Genomic DNA, 20,541 nt, shown 5'->3' on the forward strand with positions numbered 1-20,541 from the left:
GGAATATAAAACTGCCAATGATCCAGATCTACACGGCCAAGAGAAAAACAATAGTGCTTGAATTCTCCTTGCGCAGAAATTAAGTACTATCGCACCATTCACTTTGATCGCCAATGGAAAACAACGAAAATGACCTCATTTTCACCCAAAAGTAGAACAGAAAGGAGGACAGAAGGGAATCAGAATAGGTTAAGATTCAGAAAAGCTGCTTACTCTCTTGGTGACGAACACACACTCCATAAAGCAGGACGATGTGTTTGTGAGAGATCTGTCGCATCATACTGGCTGTCTCAAAGAAGGCCTGAGGAAACAAACACACATGGATCTTTAAAAGTTTGTTACAGTTCAAATGAGAAGTTGTTATTTTGTACACGCTTTTAACCAAATGTTGAGAAGTTGTCTGCGTATTTCCTTACCAAAGAGATGTCTCTGTGTGCTAAGCCTAGCACTTTCAACACCACTTTCACCTCCTGTGTGTATCCACCCATCTCATCATCATCCTCACTCTTCAGTTTCAGAACACCAGCGTAAATGTTGGTCCTCGTACCCAGACCCAAATGCTCACCCTGAACCATACCAAAATGACAGAAATGTAACATGACGTTGTTAACGTATAAATAGATAAGATTTAAACATGCAGCAATTCAATTGTAACTTGAGGGTCATGGTTCACAACATTTGGTGTTCAAACCTTTATATACAGTATATATTACATTCAAAATATATCCTCATTTTCTTTTTGAAGTACAGTTTTAGTCTGTTAGAATGTAATGAGTGTGAGTTTCAGTAAATTTCTTTGTTTAAGGTAAATTAAATTTAGCGGCATCTGGTGGTGAGGTTGTGAATTGCAACCAATGGCTAATTCCACCCCCCTTTCGAAGCACTACGGTGGCTGACACAGAACTAAAATGTCGTCACGTTTTCGCTTCTTTGCTGAACGAGATAACGTAAATTACAAAACGCACTCTGTAGAGCAGTTTGTCCGTTTAGGGCTACTGTAGGAACAACATGGAGAATTCCATGCAAGGGGACCCGCGGTGTATGTAGATAGAAATTGCCCTTCTAAGGTAATAAAAACATAACGCTTCATTATTTAAGGTCTTTATACACCCCTGAAGACATCGTTATGTATATTATATTGTATTTCTGTCAGACTTTTTTTTTTAACAAGTGATCACCTGAACGATCTCCTCCTTAAGGATGCGATGGAAACTCAGCTGGCTGACTTGAGGTTGTCTCTGGGGTGCAGGCTCTCGGTTTACGGTCATCACCAACAGGTTGGAGATTTCTAAAGAGCAGAAAGACAATTTCTGATTGGTCGAAAAAAATACAAACAGAGTAGGCAGCAGGATTGTTGTGTGCAGCTTAAACACAAACGTCACAATAAACAGAATATCTTCTGGTTTGATCTTCCAGTGCCATTTAATTTTGTATGATATCTAAATCATGCTTATGCAAATTTTACCAAACCGTATTAATCAGGAGTGACAAAAGCAGATAAACAAAGAGAGTGTGTGTCTGTGTGTGAACATGACAGCTATCGTCACATAAGGAAAGAGCAGCCGAGAAAAGGAAGTTGTGCAGCCAGACAGTGCAGGGTTATGCGAAACACGGCGTCAACAACGAGGGTGCGCTTTGATTTTCAATGTATTCACGGGCATGTTTGCCTTCATATAAGCTCATCTATCATCATTCTGCAGGACCGGCTGGTCTTTTGACTGATCAGTGACATCATCTTGATTCAGACATCGGCAGAACTGTTTTTATGAGTGCAAAGAGATCAAAAGATGTGAACAACGGAAACCCACGTTTACTACATTTCCTGCCTGTCACTGATGCCTCAGCATGTACTCTGACGAACGCATGTCAACAACAGCAGATACCTTCTTGAAGTGCAACAACAGGGTGTTTTTCACACCCAAATCAATCCTTTGCATTTGTACATAACAAACTATAAAACTAACACGCTAAATTGCTGAGTAATTTACGATTAATTTACATACGTTTATTAAATTAACAAAGTATCCTTTTTTTTCATTTTGACTTTGGAAAGAAAAAACTAACTATAGTAGACAAGCAAACAATTACAAAACAACATCTGTACTGACTAGTTTTCCAATGCGAGTTATATAATAACCTCCTCTATTCATAATAAAATCTTAAAATTTGTAACAAAAAACGAAATATTTCCGCTGTCACCGAGTTTACTTGTTTTCATTTGGATTAATGTTTGCTTAAGATTTGCGCACCAAAAGATGTTTGAGATACATGTACTTTGGGACTAATGTTTGGCGCTATGATCTTAAATGTCATTATCACAAATGTTAGACAGTTTATTAATAACTCAAGTAATTCAAAACTTAAAAGTATAGTGACTTGTGTATTGTTTCTGATCCTGGATCAGTTGAAATGTGAGCAAGTTTAACAGCTGCCCATGGTCATCCAAAGAGATGACATGACACGTTTTACACAACATTTTACACACGTCAGCTCACAGGAATGTTTGTTCACGTGATCACAGTTGAGAAGCTAACAGACCAAAACCAAGCCTTCATTTTTGCAGATGTTAAAGGAAAACTTAAAAGGTGATACTGAGCCTTTCCTTTCTAAACAAAATCATGAAACATTTGAGCAAAATGCTAATGCTATTACTACAATATCATTATCATTATTGAGTTAAAATTTCCCGTTCTAGCAAAATCATCACAATATGCTTTCACTTCTACACCAAAGTCTTTCTATAATAATTAAGATTATGATAATCCAGTTAACTCAGTCAAAGCTTCTTTTACAAACTTTCCTGAGACATTATCTGCTCAATATTGTAGCTGCATCCTTATGGGAAAGCATACAAATAATTGTTGTAGTTGTGGTTAGAGCTCGAGGATTTAACAAGTTCCCCTGAGGGAACACAGAGAGTCAGTCCAGGTGAAGCACTGCACAAATGAACAGCGGAAAATCCTGGCATTTCATCTGTCTGCTTTCAATAAACTGGACAACGAAATAACCTTTAGAGCTTCAGGTCGGTTTCACATTAAGTTCGATTGCATGGTCCGAACCCTAGTTCGATTGCTCCCCCTCACCCTGCACCCACTGGACTGCATTCATATTATTATTTTGGGGTCCGAACAGCTGTTTGCCGTCGCTTGTAACGACAACGCAGGCGAATGCGTCAAAATGCATAACATTGCTCGCATCACTTTTATACATTTTTGAACTGTTAGTTTGGTTTCCAACGCTTCAGTACATAGCGGCACTTTTGTCAGTGAACGTATTGCAAATGCTCTTAAGAACGCTCCAGGCAAACAGAAATGAGACAGCTTTCTGCTTTGAGCCCGTCAGCACACATTTTTACCAAAGAATACGTCATTAATAGCGGTGCACTTCCGCGATTTGGTACGATGGTGTTCATATCACCCAAAAGAACCAAACTCTGACGTTTATCAAACCCGGGTGCACACCAAAAGTTCTAGTGTGAAACCGTCGTCAGATTCTAGTTCCACTTTAGGCCATAAAATATTTTGTACATATTTTTAGGACTGTAGGTAATCTAATAATTGCTCTGCAAGCTCTTTTGGAAATCTCATTCTCAAAAGCTCATTAACATAAAATCTGACTGAAGGTCGAGACACATTTCTGGACTTTGTTTGTCAATGACATCAAGAACTATCACTAGCAACGCATCGGTACCTCTGGGCTGTGGTGGGCAGCATCTGTGCAGCTTAAAGCACAGGTTCTCCGTGCGCAGACTCTTGCCCTGCAGGTGCTCCAGGAGTTCCCTCATTGTGGGTCTGAACATCTCTGTCCCAAACAGTCTGTAGCCCTGAGGACTTGATTCAATCTGGAAATTTTTATATTGGGGAACAGGCCTTGACTCAGACAGTTCCATCTGAAAGAGACAAAATATGAAAATAAAGCACAACAGAAATAAAGTGAAAGGCAGTATACAAATAAAGTAAAGGCAAAATAGTGAGAAAACAGAAAAGGCTCTTTTAAAAAGTCAGTTGAGTGAAGCTGTTGGGAGTTTGTTTGCTGATCTTGTTTGCTGTTGGGAAAGTTTGCTCTTGTTTGGGCATCTGAGCATAACTGCAACCATCATATTTCGTGCCTAAAACTTTTTTTTTATCATTGACTCACCCTTATGTCATTCAAAACCTGTTCAAAAAGATATTATATAGAACGTCAGCAACAAAACAACATCGGACCCCATTGACTACCATTGTATGGAACCCCCTCAAACACAACGTTGTCACACTGAAGCCAATCGTGATCAAAAAATTGATGTGGAGTTGTCACAACAAAGTTAGCTTTTACCGTGCCTTTGAGGCCAACATACACACCAAGTTGTATGTCAACTCCGATTCATTGGATTCATTCATTTCTGTCAGCAAAATAGATTTGTAAAATACTGAATTAATCAAATTTAACAAGCTAATCATAATATGAATAAAACACATTTAAGTAACCTGCCGCTCAAATGCTTAAAAAATTCTCACAACTTTTTGGGTATGTTTTGGTTAATAACAAATAATATTTGCTTAAAAAACGCTATTATGATGCTATTCTTAGGTGACGCCTCTTTTTTCAGCTCTCTGGTCAACCGAAGGCTGCTGAGCTGCCAGTATGATGGTTTACAGTTATGAATGTGAAGTGATAAAAATGATGTCACCATTTAATCACCCTCAGGTTGATCCAAACCTGTATGAATTTCTCAGTTCTTCTAAACACAAAAGAAGATATTTTGAAGAATGTCAGTAAGCAAACAGATCAAATCCCCATTTACTGCCGTAGTAGGGAATAAATACTATAGCATTAAATGGGGGATGAGATCTGTTCAGTTAGACTTTTTCCAGATATCTTGCTTTGTGCTTAGAATTAAAAAAGGTGTACAGGTTTGGAACAACCTGAGGGTGGGTAAATGATGACAAAATTTTATTTTTTGGGTGAACTATCCTTTTAAATAACCATTTACCAATACCAGTAATGTGTAAGGTTCGTTTTTGGAAGTGTAATTTAATTTTACAATACCCTTGTGTTGGTATGCACGTATTCATAATAAAGCTAAATTATATAACGCTACATTGTTACTCTTTCAAGTTTATATAGGTTGGTGTCGATTACATTTTTTTTGCTAATTCATTATTAACGGTTATAAAAAGCAATATTTATTTTGTTGTTGTATAACAGCAAAATGTAGCGTAAATTGGTAATACACAGAAAAGAGTAGCTATGGATTTTTAACGAAAGTATTTTGAATGTCGTCTCACAGTTACTGAATGTGGCAGAACAACGGTGATACAGCCTTCTAGCGTCTTATATAGGGATGGGTATCGTTAAGATTTTAACGGTATTTCTACTCTTATCGATACTGCTTATCGGTCCGGAACTTTTAAGGTTTTCTTATCTGTACTTTCTGATATAAAAAGAAACAAATTAGGCACAGAATTAATATTGTTATTATTTATTTTGAATTATTTATTTATTGTTCATTATTAATAATTAATTAATTCAAATAAAGCAATAAATAATATTTTTCATGTTCTTCCTTAATCCCAATCTTTATTGACTCTTTGTCTTATTTTTTTTCTGAACAAATATACATAAAACGTCTGTTAGCATTCAGCATACATACATACCTGATGTTTACGGGGCATCAAGAGATGAACTAGAATGGGTTAAGCTGTCAAAAACAGTGCGTCTCTCTTTCTGTTCATGATGCACTTTTGACAGCTGCTTTGACATATTACTTGGGTTTTCACCCTTACAAGCAAAGGTTTTGTTGCACTTGTGGCAACTCACATTGTCACTGTCAGCATCAACTTTGGTGACGTGTAACCACACTTTTGAATGTTTAGTTCTCTTCGCCATCGAATTAATAGCGTCTTTCATTTTGTGCAGCTGTTAGTGTGTGTGCGTGCTGTGTAGACACAAACTGCGCGTAATATATACGATTTTGTTTACTGAAGATGGAAAGCCGAACCGATAATTTTATATATATTAAATAACACTAAGATTTATTTAGTCGAATTTAGTGCTTGGCAATGTCGATATAAAACCTGAATGAACACCTTGTTTTCCAGTGTTAAAGACATTCAATCATGTTATTGTCAGTAAGTCATATTCACGTGCACATGTTCCCAGGGCTGTCAATAGTAAACAAACAAATAAGTAATTTTACAATAGCAACAGGAGCGTGTAACAACTCGATTTTATGAAAGTGTACTCTCTGAATGACAGGTGGGTGCTTTTAAAAACTCATTTGTTTCTATTGTGTAACCGAGAGCAGTTCACCGGAATGTATATGACTAATAACACAAGAACATAAAAGCAAAACAGGCTATATTTAGCATAGGTAAATGTTTTTCCTCACTAGGCTGACATGCATGACATGAACACATTTTCTCTGAACAAGACCTTAATGAGCAAATACACAAAGTGGCTCCATGATTTGCATTTGTACTAAGGCTTTACTGTTTTCACATGAAAATATTCATAATGATATGGAAAATGAAAACTTAGAAGCAGACCTTTTTCATTTCCTGTGGAGAACCACGCAAAAGGATCTTTAAGTTCAAGATGGGTCTTGATCAGTTTTCAGTTTCCAACTGATCCATTGCATAAAAATTGCTTCATGCTCATATATAATTCAGATGTCCTATCCCAAAAATGGAACAAGGTACAACAGTGAACTCTATTTCCTCTCATCACCACCTCTAACTTTGCTATGAAGGACTTCATTCTCTTCATGATTCCTGCCTGTTTGTGACATTTTCATGAGTGCCTTTATGTGCGTTTACCTCAAAGCAGACAACAGTCATGATGATGTAGTTGTAGTCTGTGCAACTCCAGCGCAGGATGTAGGTCCCTTCTTCATTCCCTTCCTGACGTAGTTTATGAATGGCATACTCTGTGCTATACGAGAAAAATGAACCAACAGATAATAAAAAAGGATTATTATATGAATATAAATAAATCTAAGATGACAAAAGCTAGAACTCAAAAGTAAAGTTAACCTAAAAACCTAAAAAAGAACCTAAGAATTTACGTCTCATTTTGTCTGTGAAAATGACATTTGGGTCCAGATTTAAACCAAGCCTGGCAATATTCATATATGGTCATACCAGATGGGCCCATGACATCCATTTTCTAAATTCTGGACCACAGATGAAGGTGCCACATCTGTGCATAGGTAATGATGGGCATCCACAGTCAGTCTGAAGTAACCGTCCACCAGCGTAACAAAAGAAAGAGCCGCATCCCGATAAATCAGATCCATCTCCTGCAGAGACATTTTTTTTTAAATTTCCTACAAGCTATTCTTATCAAGACTTATGAATCATATGAGTACAAATCATCAGCGTTACATGAGTTTCAAAAATACTTTGTCTGATTAAAACTGGTTTGCAATAACCACAATACCATGATTTTATTGTCTTGTCTGTAAATGGTGACGCAAGACTCCTTAATGACGATGTGGGTGATTTCATAAAAGTCAGAGAAGAGTGCCCAGCCGTTGATGCCGTCGTTCTTTTTGTCGTTTTTCTGCTTGCTGTCGTTCTTGTTCTTCTTCGATTTGTTTTTCTCTTTGACAATCGAAACATTCTATTTAGAAAGAAGACACAAAAGAAGATTTGGAAATTACTCACACGAACTGTGGTTCACTTGTTCCAAAACCTACTACTGTTTTCAGAGGAAGCATTTTAAGATGGAACCTTGTGATTGTGAATTTGTGAATAATAAGTCTTTTTCATTGTTTTATAGTCCAGAATGAAAAACACATTCTCAGTGCTTGAGCTCCAATATTGACATGGTTTTAGAAAATTTACTGTTTTTAAATATTGCATAACATCCTAAACAACCCGAATATTCACAATTGGAGAGTACAAAAGTGAACCGACTTGCGTGGGTGCATTGTTAAGGTACAGTTAAAAAAAGCCCTTTTTGGGTTTGTTTTCACCAAATACCTTGGCATCCCTCAGAACACTTGGAATATATGGCACAAGTCACCTAGAGTTATTTAATGACGACTCCCCATCCCCTAAACTTACCGGTAAGGGCTTTCTCCTCCAAGAGATCCCAGTGGTTCCAGATACTTGCACCTCATAGCCCATTCCATCCTCCCCCAAGAGAAGAGAGTGGTCCCCCTCGCTCTCTCCTGATAATTTGAGGTTTTTGGGCTCTACAGTCTCTCTCCCCAGGCCTTGGGTGAGTGTCTCGAGAGTGGACAGGTACTTCACCTTCAGGTCATAGAGGGTGATGTTACTGTCCTGTATGGTATTGCTGTTGAAATCATTTAGAAAGTTCTTGAACATATTGTTGATTCGCATTCGCGTAAGGAAGTTGCGCTGCTTGATGGTGCGGTTCAGACTGTCCGGAATGAAGCGTTTGTAGCTGTGGATGACAAGAACATCAGTTTTATTGATTCACTGATTCAATGTGTTTTAATCATTCGCTGATGAAATGCACTTTACCATGTGTTTTACTGATTTACTGATTCAACTAGTTTTACTGATTCACTGATTCCATAAGTATTTAATCATTCGCTGATGAAATGCACTTTTCCATGTGTTTTACTGATTCAGCTAGTTTTACTGATTCACTGATTCCATAAGTATTACAGATTCACTGATTCCATGAGTTTTACAGATTCACTGATTTGAGGAGTTTTATTGATTAACAGATTCCATGAGTTTTACGGATTCACTGATTTGAGGAGTTTTACTGATTAACAGATTCTATGAGTTTTAAGGATTCACTGATTTGAGGAGTTTTATTGATTAACAGATTCTATGAGTTTTACGGATTCACTGATTTGAGGAGTTTTACTGATTAACAGATTCTATGAGTTTTACGGATTCACTGATTTGAGGAGTTTTATTGATTAACAGATTCTATGAGTTTTACGGATTCACTGATTTGAGGAGTTTTACTGATTAACAGATTCTATGAGTTTTACAGATTCACTGATTTGAGGAGTTTTACTGATTAACAGATTCTATGAGTTTTAAGGATTCACTGATTTGAGGAGTTTTACTGATTAACAGATTCTATGAGTTTTACGGATTCACTGATTTGAGGAGTTTTACTGATTAACAGATTCTATGAGTTTTAAGGATTCACTGATTTGAGGAGTTTTACTGATTAACAGATTCTATGAGTTTTACAGATTCACTGATTTGAGGAGTTTTACTGATTAACAGATTCTATGAGTTTTACAGATTCACTGATTTGAGGAGTTTTGTTGATTAACAGATTCTATGAGTTTTACGGATTCACTGATTTGAGGAGTTTTATTGATTAACAGATTCTATGAGTTTTACAGATTCACTGATTTGAGGAGTTTTATTGATTAACAGATTCTATGAGTTTCACGAATTCACTGATTTGAGGAGTTTTATTGATTAACAGATTCTATGAGTTTAACTGATTCACCGATTCCATGTTTCCGATTCCATGCGTTTTACTGAGTCACTGATTCCATTTATTTTACTAAAGCACGGATTATGTGTCTTATTAATATACTAATTTCATGTGTTAACAGATTTACTTATTCCATGATTCCCAATTACAGGTGTTTTACAAATTGACTTATTCCATACGTTTTACAGATTTACTGATTCTACGTAATTTACTTATTTACTGAATTGCATGAGTTTCACTAACTCATTGATTCTATGATTCCCTGTTTTTACGGAGTCAGTGATTCCATTAATTTGACTAAGTCACTATTTCGGTTTTACTGATTTCACGTGTTTCACTGATTCACGGAGGGCTCAGCATAACTATCAATTCCTTCTTTCCTTACATCCATATCACCAATATGTGATATTGGGTCAATATGTTTTGTACTGTTGCGTCGAACCGTCACAATAGACATTGTTAATCTTCAAGTACCTCCATTCTGCGGCTGGTGTTGCTTTTGTGAGGCAGTGTTTAGGCAACAGATGTTGTACGTTTGTTGCGTGATACAAGATGACGGTATTACAGTATTTATTATGAGTGTCAGTATACAAGTATAACGTCTGATGAATCCCTAGTACATTAACCACTTGGACACTTAAGTCATATTTATTGAAAATGTAGTTTCAATTCTGATATTTCTAGAAAAGAATTTGCAGGACCGTACTATGAAGCATAAAATCTACGAATCGTGTGTATGGGTCACCTGCTCTCAGCTCCGGCTCCTGACAGGGGCAGATTATTGTCCTTGGCATGATGGGTAATAGCCAAAACGGCCATCCCCAAACACTCATTCTCTATCTCATGAAGTTCCGCCTCGTTCTGGGGATTACGCACGGGTGCCAGACCCCTCAGAAAATCATACTGACCCTATAAAAGATCAAAGCACATATTGAAACAGTGTATGCAAAATACAAACATTTTATGACAGCGTGCAACACGCAAGCACAACATGCATATAACAGACATGATTGTTAAGGGCCTAATGTTGTTTGATTATGTTGCTATGCGCCAATAAAGACATTCAAATATAATTCTACAAACAGGAACAACAAAATATGATGGGAACAACAGATTCTATTATACCCCACGAGAGGTGTTTTGAATAGCCATTAAGCTAAAATCCCCCTGCAGGCCACAAAAGACTATATTAATCTTGTTAACTTCAAAGATAATAGACGTGAACGTTTATTTAGGGTCCGTCCCGCACTAACCTGTGCAAACAGGTAGTCGAGAGACGCAGCATCAAGCAAAGGTGTCCCCTCGGGCCCCTTCTGAGAGGTTAAACCGCCTTTCTGGAGAGAATGTCTCCAAACAGGAGACTCTGAATCGCTTGTGCCATGCCAGTTTGTGAAATAAAACCTGGGTAAACAATGCAAAAAAGCACATACGTTTAAACATGTGGGTTTGCTTACACATTTATTATCATAAATGCATGCATGCACAAAACCATGATGACAGCGGTGGATGACATGTCAAACATCAAACATAACATAGATGATCACCACAAAAGCTCTAAAGTAAATAGCATATGGTGCACAGGGTACACTCATTACCATACCCTGTGTCAACAACAGCCAGAGAAGCGGAACTGCAGCACCCTGCTGCCACGCGAGCGAGAGCTCATTGTAAACAGGAAGTCATATTTGTGAGAAAAGACTGCTCTATGCCACAGAGGAAAAGAGAGAGAGTACAAAGGTTGACCGTAACCTGTTTGTGTGCACAACAGGTAAAGCTTTGCACAGGGAGACGGCGGTTCTGTTTCACCGCTGGTTTTGAATATAGTAATTGACTTTTATCTTAGTTTCATTGTCAGAAAGGGGAAGTTAAGGGGATTCAAATTGAACTTTGCAAATGTTTGAAACGTTAAGAGGACAGAAACACTTCTGTTTTTTGTTTACTTTTTAGAGTTTGTTACAGGGCAAAAATATCGCTCCTATAATTGTTTAATCTTATTCCAGACCAGAGCAGTATGACAACTGATTTCTGTATCAATGTTTGCTTTTTGCATTACAGTAATGAGAATTAATGGGAGAGTTCATCCAAAAATATAAATTCTGTCATCATTTACTAGCCAAACGGTTCTTGGCCACCATTGCCTATCATAGTAGGAAAAATGAAAATCGAAGTTCAGAGTGCCGAAGAACTGTTTGCTTTCCTACACAACATTCTTCGAAATATCTTCTTTAGTGGTTAACAGAAAAATATTAAGAAAAAAATGTTTTCTACTATGGTAGTCAATGGTGGCCTAGAACTGTTTGGCTACAAGCATTCTTCCAAATATCTTTCTCTGTGTTCATCAGAGATTTTTGGGTGAACTGTTCCTTTAAGAGCAAAAATGTGCAGTGAAAATAATGCAAAACATTTTACTACTTAGTTTGTGTTAAGGTCATTTTCAAGCTTATAATGGAAATAGAAATAGCTATACCACTGTATGTTGTTTCTCCTGAAAAGGAATATTAAAGTTAAGTCCAAGTTAAACACTTTACCACTACCAAAACATTACATTGTTTGAGATGTTTAAGGTGTGACAATCCACTTGTTCAGCCAATGAAAGATGGGGCAGTACTTGAGAAACACTTGTGTATTTTTCTTTTCTATTTGGTGCCGTAAAATCACATAATTTTCTGCAAATTATAATTTGTATTTATTTCTCCTTGATGAAGGCCATCAAGTTGGATACATGCCGACGACTTAGAATTTTCAGTTTTCAGACTGTGGTCTCTCACCTCATACGGTAGTGAAGTTTGATGCTGGTCTCCTCTGTGATCTTAAACACATGGTTGGGAGCATACCAGAGATCCTGGCTCTCTTCATACAGCGCAAACAAGTTGTGGCACAGGGGCGAAATATCTGGGGAAAGAATTTCAGAATGAGTGCAAGATTTAAACAACTTTCTCTTTTGCTTTTCATTTGATTCATTTCTGAGAATTTCAATCACATCCCCCATTACAGTTAAAAAGGTTATTTTTGTATGTAAAATGCACCTAGAAAATAGATTGGAGCTTTTTTTAAAGCATGATTTAAATAGGGGTGGGAAACTTTTGTTTTACACAAATTCTACATTGACGTAAAGGATATATGCGCAATTTATGTAGCAGAACAAAAAACGAGGAAGTCTCTTCAAGTAATGTTAACCACAGACGTTATTATACTCCAATCACTCTTATATGGATCCAGTAGCTTGAAAGTACTAATTCTCTCCTAGGTTTGGCTACAACCCGAAGGGAAAAGAGGAAAAATACAGACAAAGAAACACTTTACGAGATAACTGCTTTTTAGAGCCATAACAAATCAGGATTATAGAAAATACTTATATTAGCTTGAACCTAATGCACAAAACATATTTTTACATGAGAGAAATTGAGGAAATGCAAATCATGGCTAATAGAAATATAACAGTGTGACTAAACAAACATTATTAATTAAATGAAGTTACTCCAGATAATCCATTTGGCAGATGATTTCATCCAAAGCAACCTTGTATTCTTTATAGTTCATAATTTATAAAAACATTATAGATTTTACTTGTGAACTTGTGGCCTGTCAGCTGCTAGAACAACGCTCTACCCACTGAGTTAAAGGAACACCTGATTCATCAGTCAAACCTTCGGTTTCATTTAATTACTCTACAAATGTGAAAGTAAGACTTCCAGTACCAAACTACAGGGTTTAAAACCAAGTTCCTCTTCAGCTCCCTTCTTGTGTAATAAACTTCCCTTTCCTCTCTTACTGTCCAGGCCAGATTGTGTTCTTGGCTGCAACTTTGAGGAAATTCCAGATATGACATTTTTACCCAGCAGCCATTTTGTGCCTGGCTATTGATCGAGAGCCAAGCAGAGAGATTCACTGTTCCACTGTGAGATAAAAGGGGATGAAGAGGGACAGCTCATCACCATCAGGTCAATGCTCTCACATTCAACATCCATGTCACATGATGACACAACAGTAAAACCCCTTCAAGTTCCTCTTTTACATTCTGTGAAATGCTGATGGTACAAACTTTGGTATAGTAAATCGAAAACACATTAAAAAAATGCTATGTTTTTGTAGCTCATTTTCCTTCCCATGCTGGGTGCAAATTGTTTTTAAAGGATTTGTTCATCCCAAAATTGAAATTTTCTCATAATTTATCCTTGCACGGACATCCTAAATGTATTTGACTTTCTGTCTTCAATTGAACATAAATTATGTCTTTCTAAGAAAATAATCTATATGTTGAAGATTTACTGGACTTCGCGGAGGCAACCACACAATTTTTCTTTTAGTTTAAAGCCACTTAAATTTATTAAATTATAATAATAAAACCAAAGAAATAAAGATAAAATAAAAATGTACCTTATATAGCAAACTAAAAATTAAAGAAATGAGAAAAGCACATAAAAATTGCAACAAATTTAACTAAGAAAGATAAATCAAAGAAATAACATTTACAGATTAAAGTATAGGGTGACTGTTGTGCAATGACCGTTATTGTGAAATAGATATATAAAAGAAATAACGTTTATAAATGAATTAAATTATTTAATAATGTATTTATAGTAACTGCTATATATGTTAAAATATTTATATATAATAAAAAGATGCAATTTAAAGCAAACTTACATGAATAAATGGACACTAAACAAAAGAACCAAATATGTTTTTCCCGGTATCACTGGGCCCTACAAACTCTTGGCATATGTTGTTTATGTTATGGTTGTCGAGCTTGTCTTTTTGCACATTGCCGACTAACACACTGTTAAGTCTGTCTTGGCCTATAGTAGCCCTTAGCCACATGTTCAGTCTCCGCAACGCACGGAAGCTCCTCTCAGCATCACATGAGGACACTGGCACCGCCAAAACAATAACCACTAACACCTTATAAAGATGTTACCATTTACATATTTTTTGTCTTTGTTGTCAAAACAAGAAAGAAACAAGTATAAAAACACACCACCCATTATACTACATGTTAACATGGAGTAACTTTCGAAACACTTAAAACACTTTCTAAATGCAATCCTGACTTACACTGCAACATTGTCTGACAAAATCACCATACAGCTACATTAAAGATTGGTGGTTTTCCCATGTAGTTCCCTTCCTCCGCCAACAACCATAGATGAACTGTTCTTTTCCCCAAACAGTCAGTAACAGTTATCGATTCTTACATTTTGTGTTGTTGATGAGTCGCCTGAGTAATGTTTAGCTTATCCGCCACGCACACAGCTCACAAAATAGATGCTGAGAAAACAACCTTTTCTAACTGAATGAAAGCTGTGCACCTTTTGTGGACAAAAGGGAACTGAAATTCGCTAAATATAGTGCCAAAGTTAGTAAATTGTCCCCCTGTGAGACGGGATCTGGATGGCAAGGAACGGTGGCTAATTGTAGCCATTAATGTTAACATTATGCCAGGTTTCCACAAATAAAACAATAGGGACTTTAAGCAACAGCGGCGGATGGATCGGCAACAACGTTTTTGTCTTTGTATTGAACATGCACACAACGGGAGAATAGAGTGTTTCCCATAGTGGTTACTACGTGACTAATAAAGGTTATGTTTAATGGCATGTAACGCTGCATTTTTAACAGTATATCATTTTTAACATTGTAATCCGTGTTAATACGTTTTAAACACAAGCTTATGCTAACAATTTTCCGTTTGTTAATAGGTATGTCTACTGTTGAAAACAACACTTCAGGAGAGCTGACCTAGACGTTCGATTTGCTTATAGTGATTTGTGCATTCATGGTTCTACGGCGGTTTAATCGACAACTTCTAGTCCAAACCACTGTGAGGCAGTTTTTGTATTTTATCCCACTTACACAATTATTTTAGGTTTACATAAATCTATGTTTCACAATAGACAGTGCAATTTTAATGATTTCTTTGGGGGGGACCCTCGGAGGGAGAGGGGGGCGGGATTTACGCCTATGATTATTATAGTTACTCCTAATATTAAAACCTACCAACATTTTTTTTAATACCAAGTTATGAGCTTTGATCAAGTAACATAAGTCACCTTTTGCTTTTTAAATGACAAAAACAAATCAGTTAAAATCTCTAAATTCAGGTAACCAGAGAATTAAGATCAAACAAATTTAATATTTAGATTAGCTACACATTTAACAGTCACATCGGGCAAATACAGACAACAGATATCAGACTCCTGCAAATCAATAAACTATCTGGAGAGAATGTAATCCTACAAAAAGCCTAGAAAAAATATGTTATTCACTATGAGCACATTTCATAGCCCTCAGGAAATTTTCGATCCTGCTATAATCAAACCCATTCGCGCTGTATGATGAAATGATAGTCACTCTGTATGTCCTGACTCTGAGGGATACATTAGAAATGTAAATGTGCAACCATGACGCTAACTTACGGCATCTCCTGGCAGCCTCTATGCAGAGGTCCTCCGCAGTGTGGCAGTCTTTGAAGTACTCAAGCTGATGTGTGTCGGGCAGGTAGAAGTGGATTTCCAGTCCTTTCATGACAGCTGGGATGATCATCTCCCCCTTCCTCTGTTTTTTCATCTTCCCACACAGTTGCCTGCCCAGCTCCATAACTGCTAGTTTTGGCATCAAGACCCTGGAGGTAAACAGAGAGAACAGCGAGCTTTAGCGTTAAACTAAAGGTCCCAGAGGTAATGAGAAAGCAGTGACTTTGCTGAAAAAAACAACATATAAATAATGCAATATCGTAATATATGTGTAACACTCCCGTCCGTTTCCCTGCCGGTTTTTCCCCATGGACTCATTTGCTATCCCGCACCTGTCTGTCATTTGTATCACGCCGTTTCCCGCACCTGCCAGCGATCATTGTCATCATTTAAGACTATTTATACCCTGTGTTTCCTTTGTTCCCCGGTCGGTTATTGATTGTTGTGATTGTCTTGCGTTTCGTGTACCAGTCTGTTCATTAAAGTTACCTGTCTTTTTGTAAAACCTGCATTCTCGTCTGTCTCGTCCGGCGCGACACCGTGACAGAATAACCGACCCACGAATGGATTACATCTACGTCTCTCCAGTGGACCAGCTCGTGGGTCTTCTTCAAGACGGACGGCCACTGGAGAGGTATGTGGAGGAGTTTGTTGAGGTGTGTTACCGGGTGGGTTGGGACAATCCCACACTTAACCGTGTGTTTTTGACCGGTCTGGACGACGACCTGCTCGCCGCCGTTCTGCTCCCGTACGCGGACGACCTTCCCCTGGAGGAGTTGATCAATCAGGTTCTCCCGGGGGAGGAATCCGTGGACCGCGTTGGGGAGCTGGACGGTGGCTTGAGCGGTTCGCGTCCGGTACCGGTCATCCGCGTGGGGGTTGTTCTGACTCACTCCGGCGGCAGCAGCGCGAGTGCGCCCCTGAGATTCCGCAGCAGCGGAATATGGAAGGCCGTGAGGGTCAAAATCCCCGGCCTTCCCAGGCACAGCTACCGGTCCTGATCGCACCAGAGGCACTCCGGGAGTTGGATTCCCTCTGGTGTTCAAAGCCAGCGCCCCGATGCACCCCCGTGCCAGCGCCCCGATGCACCCCCGTGCCAGCGCCCCGAAGCACTCCCGTGCCAGCGCCCCGAAGCACTCCCGTGCCAGCGCCCCGAAGCACTCCCGTGCCAGCGCCCCGAAGCACTCCCGTGCCAGCGCCCCGAAGCACACCCGTGCCAGCGCCCCGAAGCACACCCGTGCCAGCGCCCCGATGCACACCCGTGCCAGCGCCCCGATGCACACCCGTGCCAGCGCCCCGATGCACACCCGTGCCAGCGCCCCGATGCACCCCCGTGCCAGCGCCCCGATGCACCCCCGTGCCAGCGCCCCGATGCACCCCCGTGCCAGCGCCCCGAAGCACTCCCGTGCCAGCGCCCCGAAGCACTCCCGTGCCAGCGCCCCGAAGCACTCCCGTGCCAGCGCCCCGAAGCACTCCCGTGCCAGCGCCCCGAAGCACTCCCGTGCCAGCGCCCCGAAGCACTCCCGTGCCAGCGCCCCGAAGCACTCCCGTGCCAGCGCCCCGATGCACACCCGTGCCAGCGCCCCGATGCACACCCGTGCCAGCGCCCCGATGCACACCCGTGCCAGCGCCCCGATGCACACCCGTGCCAGCGCCCCGATGCACACCCGTGCCCGAGCCTCACCAGGCCTCCGTACCCGTGCCCGAGCCTCACCAGGCCTCCGTACCCGTGCCCGAGCCTCACCAGGCCTCCGTACCCGTGCCCGAGCCTAACCAGGCCTCCGAACCCGTGCCCGAGCCTCACCAGGCCTCCGTACCCGTGCCCGAGCCTCACCAGGCCTCCGTACCCGTGCCCGAGCCTCACCAGGCCTCCGTACCCGTGCCCGAGCCTCACCAGGCCTCCGTACCCGTGCCCGAGCCTCACCAGGCCTCCGTACCCGTGCCCGAGCCTCACCAGGCCTCCGTACCCGTGCCCGAGCCTAACCAGGCCTCCGAACCCGTGCCCGAGCCTCACCAGGCCTCCGTACCCGTGCCCGAGCCTCACCAGGCCTCCGTACCCGTGCCCGAGCCTCACCAGGCCTCCGTACCCGTGCCCGAGCCTCACCAGGCCTCCGAACCCGTGCCCGAGCCCTCTCCAGAGCCCAAGGAACCCCAGGGGCCAACCCAAATGTTTTTTGGGGGGGTGCACATTGCCTATCCGGGGAGCCCGGCACCCACCAGTCGTTCCATGGCCCCGGATAGCCCAGAGCCCAAGCCTCCGGACCCTCAGCCCGAACCCAAGCCTCCGGACCCTCAGCCCGAACCCAAGCCTCCGGACCCTCAGCCCGAACCCAAGCCTCCGGACCCTCAGCCCGAGCCCAAGCCTCCGGACCCTCAGCCCGAGCCCAAGCCTCCGGACCCTCAGCCCGAGCCCAAGCCTCCGGACCCTCAGCCCGAGCCCAAGCCTCCGGACCCTCAGCCCGAGCCCAAGCCTCCGGACCCTCAGCCCGAGCCCAAGCCTCCGGACCCTCAGCCCGAGCCCAAGCCTCCGGACCCCCAGCCCGAACCCAAGCCTCAGGACCCTCAGCCCGAACCCAAGCCTCCGGACCCTCAGCCCGAGCCCAAGCCTCCGGACCCTCAGCCCGAGCCCAAGCCTCCGGACCCTCAGCCCGAGCCCAAGCCTCCGGACCCACAGCCCGAGCCCAAGCCTCCTGACCCCAAGCCAGGGGGAAGCCAGCTGAGAGACTCCCTGTCCCGTACTAGTCTGTATGTCCCGCACGAGTCTCTCAGCTGCCCACCCCCCCTCCCTGGTGTTTCGTTGGCGCGAGGACGCGCCTTTGGGGAGGGGGGTGTACTGTAACACTCCCGTCCGTTTCCCTGCCGGTTTTTCCCCATGGACTCATTTGCTATCCCGCACCTGTCTGTCATTTGTATCACGCCGTTTCCCGCACCTGCCAGCGATCATTGTCATCATTTAAGACTATTTATACCCTGTGTTTCCTTTGTTCCCCGGTCGGTTATTGATTGTTGTGATTGTCTTGCGTTTCGTGTACCAGTCTGTTCATTAAAGTTACCTGTCTTTTTGTAAAACCTGCATTCTCGTCTGTCTCGTCCGGCGCGACACCGTGACAATATGCTTATAATCCTTGCAACACAGCAAATCAAACAGCATCGTTGTGACATCATAGGCCATGGATATGTTCTTGTTAACAGTGTCTATATCAAATCAGCTAATTTAACTCTCTTATTTGACGCGCATTAATTCAGTCTAGGCTATATTTTAATTTGGATATTCTGAGCACATCTCCTGTGTCCGCCGTGACAAGGGCAAGCCCTGACCCAAGCTAAATCCTTCATTACTAAAACAATAGGAATTAACCGAAGTAAAACACTTGATGTTCTCTCAACAGGTGCTCTCACATGGAGCAATTTATTTCATCCACCATCCTAGGAAGAACAAGGGGGAGGGCAAGATGAACGTCTTTCGAATCCGAATCAGATGCTTTTTACTCATTGGATCGCCTTCCAGATTTATCGCATACGCCCGACAGGGGTAGGCATGCAGGTCAGAACGTGTTAGGAAGCCAAGATCCCTGCTGACTTGTGAAAGGACTTTCCAGGGATGAATAACAAAAACATTCTATGTAGTGATTATATCACAAAAATGGAATTAAAACTTGTTAAAACCTGGTAAATGTGTTATCGGGGAATTCAGAGCTTTGGAAACAAGTCAGAAATTGGCTAAGTGAACGTAATCATGTACTCCATTGAAAGACTTCATTAGTCCAGGCCCGCATCCCAAGGTCTTCTAGCTCCCTAAACAGCAGGTCAGTATCAGGGATAGATGTTTTTTCTGTTAGCAAACTTTTGAAATCTGAGATAAAGAAGGGAAAATTCCATAAGAAACTACAATTATCGTTAACATTCACAAAGCCTTGCTAGAAGTTGCAATTCAGGCTCAGAAACATCTTTAACCTTTCTGTTCTTAGTTTACAACAGTCAAACACAGTCTGATAAACTCAGATGTTTGTGAATTGAAAATATGCTTTAATGATTCAATGACAAACGCAGTCCTAAACCATCCTGGAAAATTGGAGAAAGGATCAAGTCTGACAATATCCAAGCTGTCAGTACGTCCCTCCACCTGCTTCTGTGCGACCCACAAAATGTCGTTCGTCTGTTTACTTGCCGGCGACCTCACTTCGAGTGCGGTAACTTGCTGTAACTGCTTTATCATGTTTGCAAGCTTCTTTTTTGGCAAATTAACATAAAACAGAGGTATATTCAAGTATATTGAACAGTTTTCTGTATTGGAGTGTATTCTATGTTCTTGTTATGCATTGACATTTATAATGCAGAAGTTATTTTGTTTGAAGATGCAAATCATGTTAATCTAAGCACTATTGAAATTGTAGGACGAAGCTTATTAACAGCAAAAATCTACAGATCCAAAAGTGAATCATACTGTAATGATAATGACATTTGACTATATTTTTGTTTACATACATTTATTCAATTTTAAGCTGTAATATATACCACAAGGTTAGATTAAGATATGAATCGCTACATATTTGCATTGCTTTTCTGTAGGGATGGGGATTTTTCAATAATTTCATAGTCGAATTCAATAGTTTGAGCTCATAAAAACGAATATTCAAGCTCATAAAACGAA

General features: G+C 40.9%; 1 protein-coding gene across 1 annotated transcript in view; it reads right to left on the reverse strand.

The window, feature by feature from the left end:
• The window catches only part of jak1 (Janus kinase 1), a 30,864-nt gene that overhangs the window by 8,489 nt on the left and 1,834 nt on the right, over window positions 1-20,541 (reverse strand). Inside the window, exons 2-13 of the mRNA XM_079460434.1 lie at window positions 15,834-16,039; window positions 12,189-12,312; window positions 10,674-10,821; window positions 10,166-10,329; window positions 8,049-8,391; window positions 7,420-7,602; window positions 7,122-7,279; window positions 6,798-6,912; window positions 3,691-3,889; window positions 1,179-1,288; window positions 417-566; window positions 214-301 (exon numbers count right to left, since the gene is read on the reverse strand). Coding sequence (XP_079316560.1) covers window positions 214-301; window positions 417-566; window positions 1,179-1,288; window positions 3,691-3,889; window positions 6,798-6,912; window positions 7,122-7,279; window positions 7,420-7,602; window positions 8,049-8,391; window positions 10,166-10,329; window positions 10,674-10,821; window positions 12,189-12,312; window positions 15,834-16,032 — 1,981 coding nt within the window. The 5' untranslated portion in view covers window positions 16,033-16,039. The remainder of the gene's footprint in view (window positions 1-213; window positions 302-416; window positions 567-1,178; window positions 1,289-3,690; window positions 3,890-6,797; window positions 6,913-7,121; window positions 7,280-7,419; window positions 7,603-8,048; window positions 8,392-10,165; window positions 10,330-10,673; window positions 10,822-12,188; window positions 12,313-15,833; window positions 16,040-20,541) is intronic.

Source organism: Barbatula barbatula (assembly GCF_947034865.1).
Source record: "Barbatula barbatula genome assembly, chromosome: 7".
In the NCBI taxonomy this organism is placed as follows: domain Eukaryota; kingdom Metazoa; phylum Chordata; class Actinopteri; order Cypriniformes; family Nemacheilidae; genus Barbatula; species Barbatula barbatula.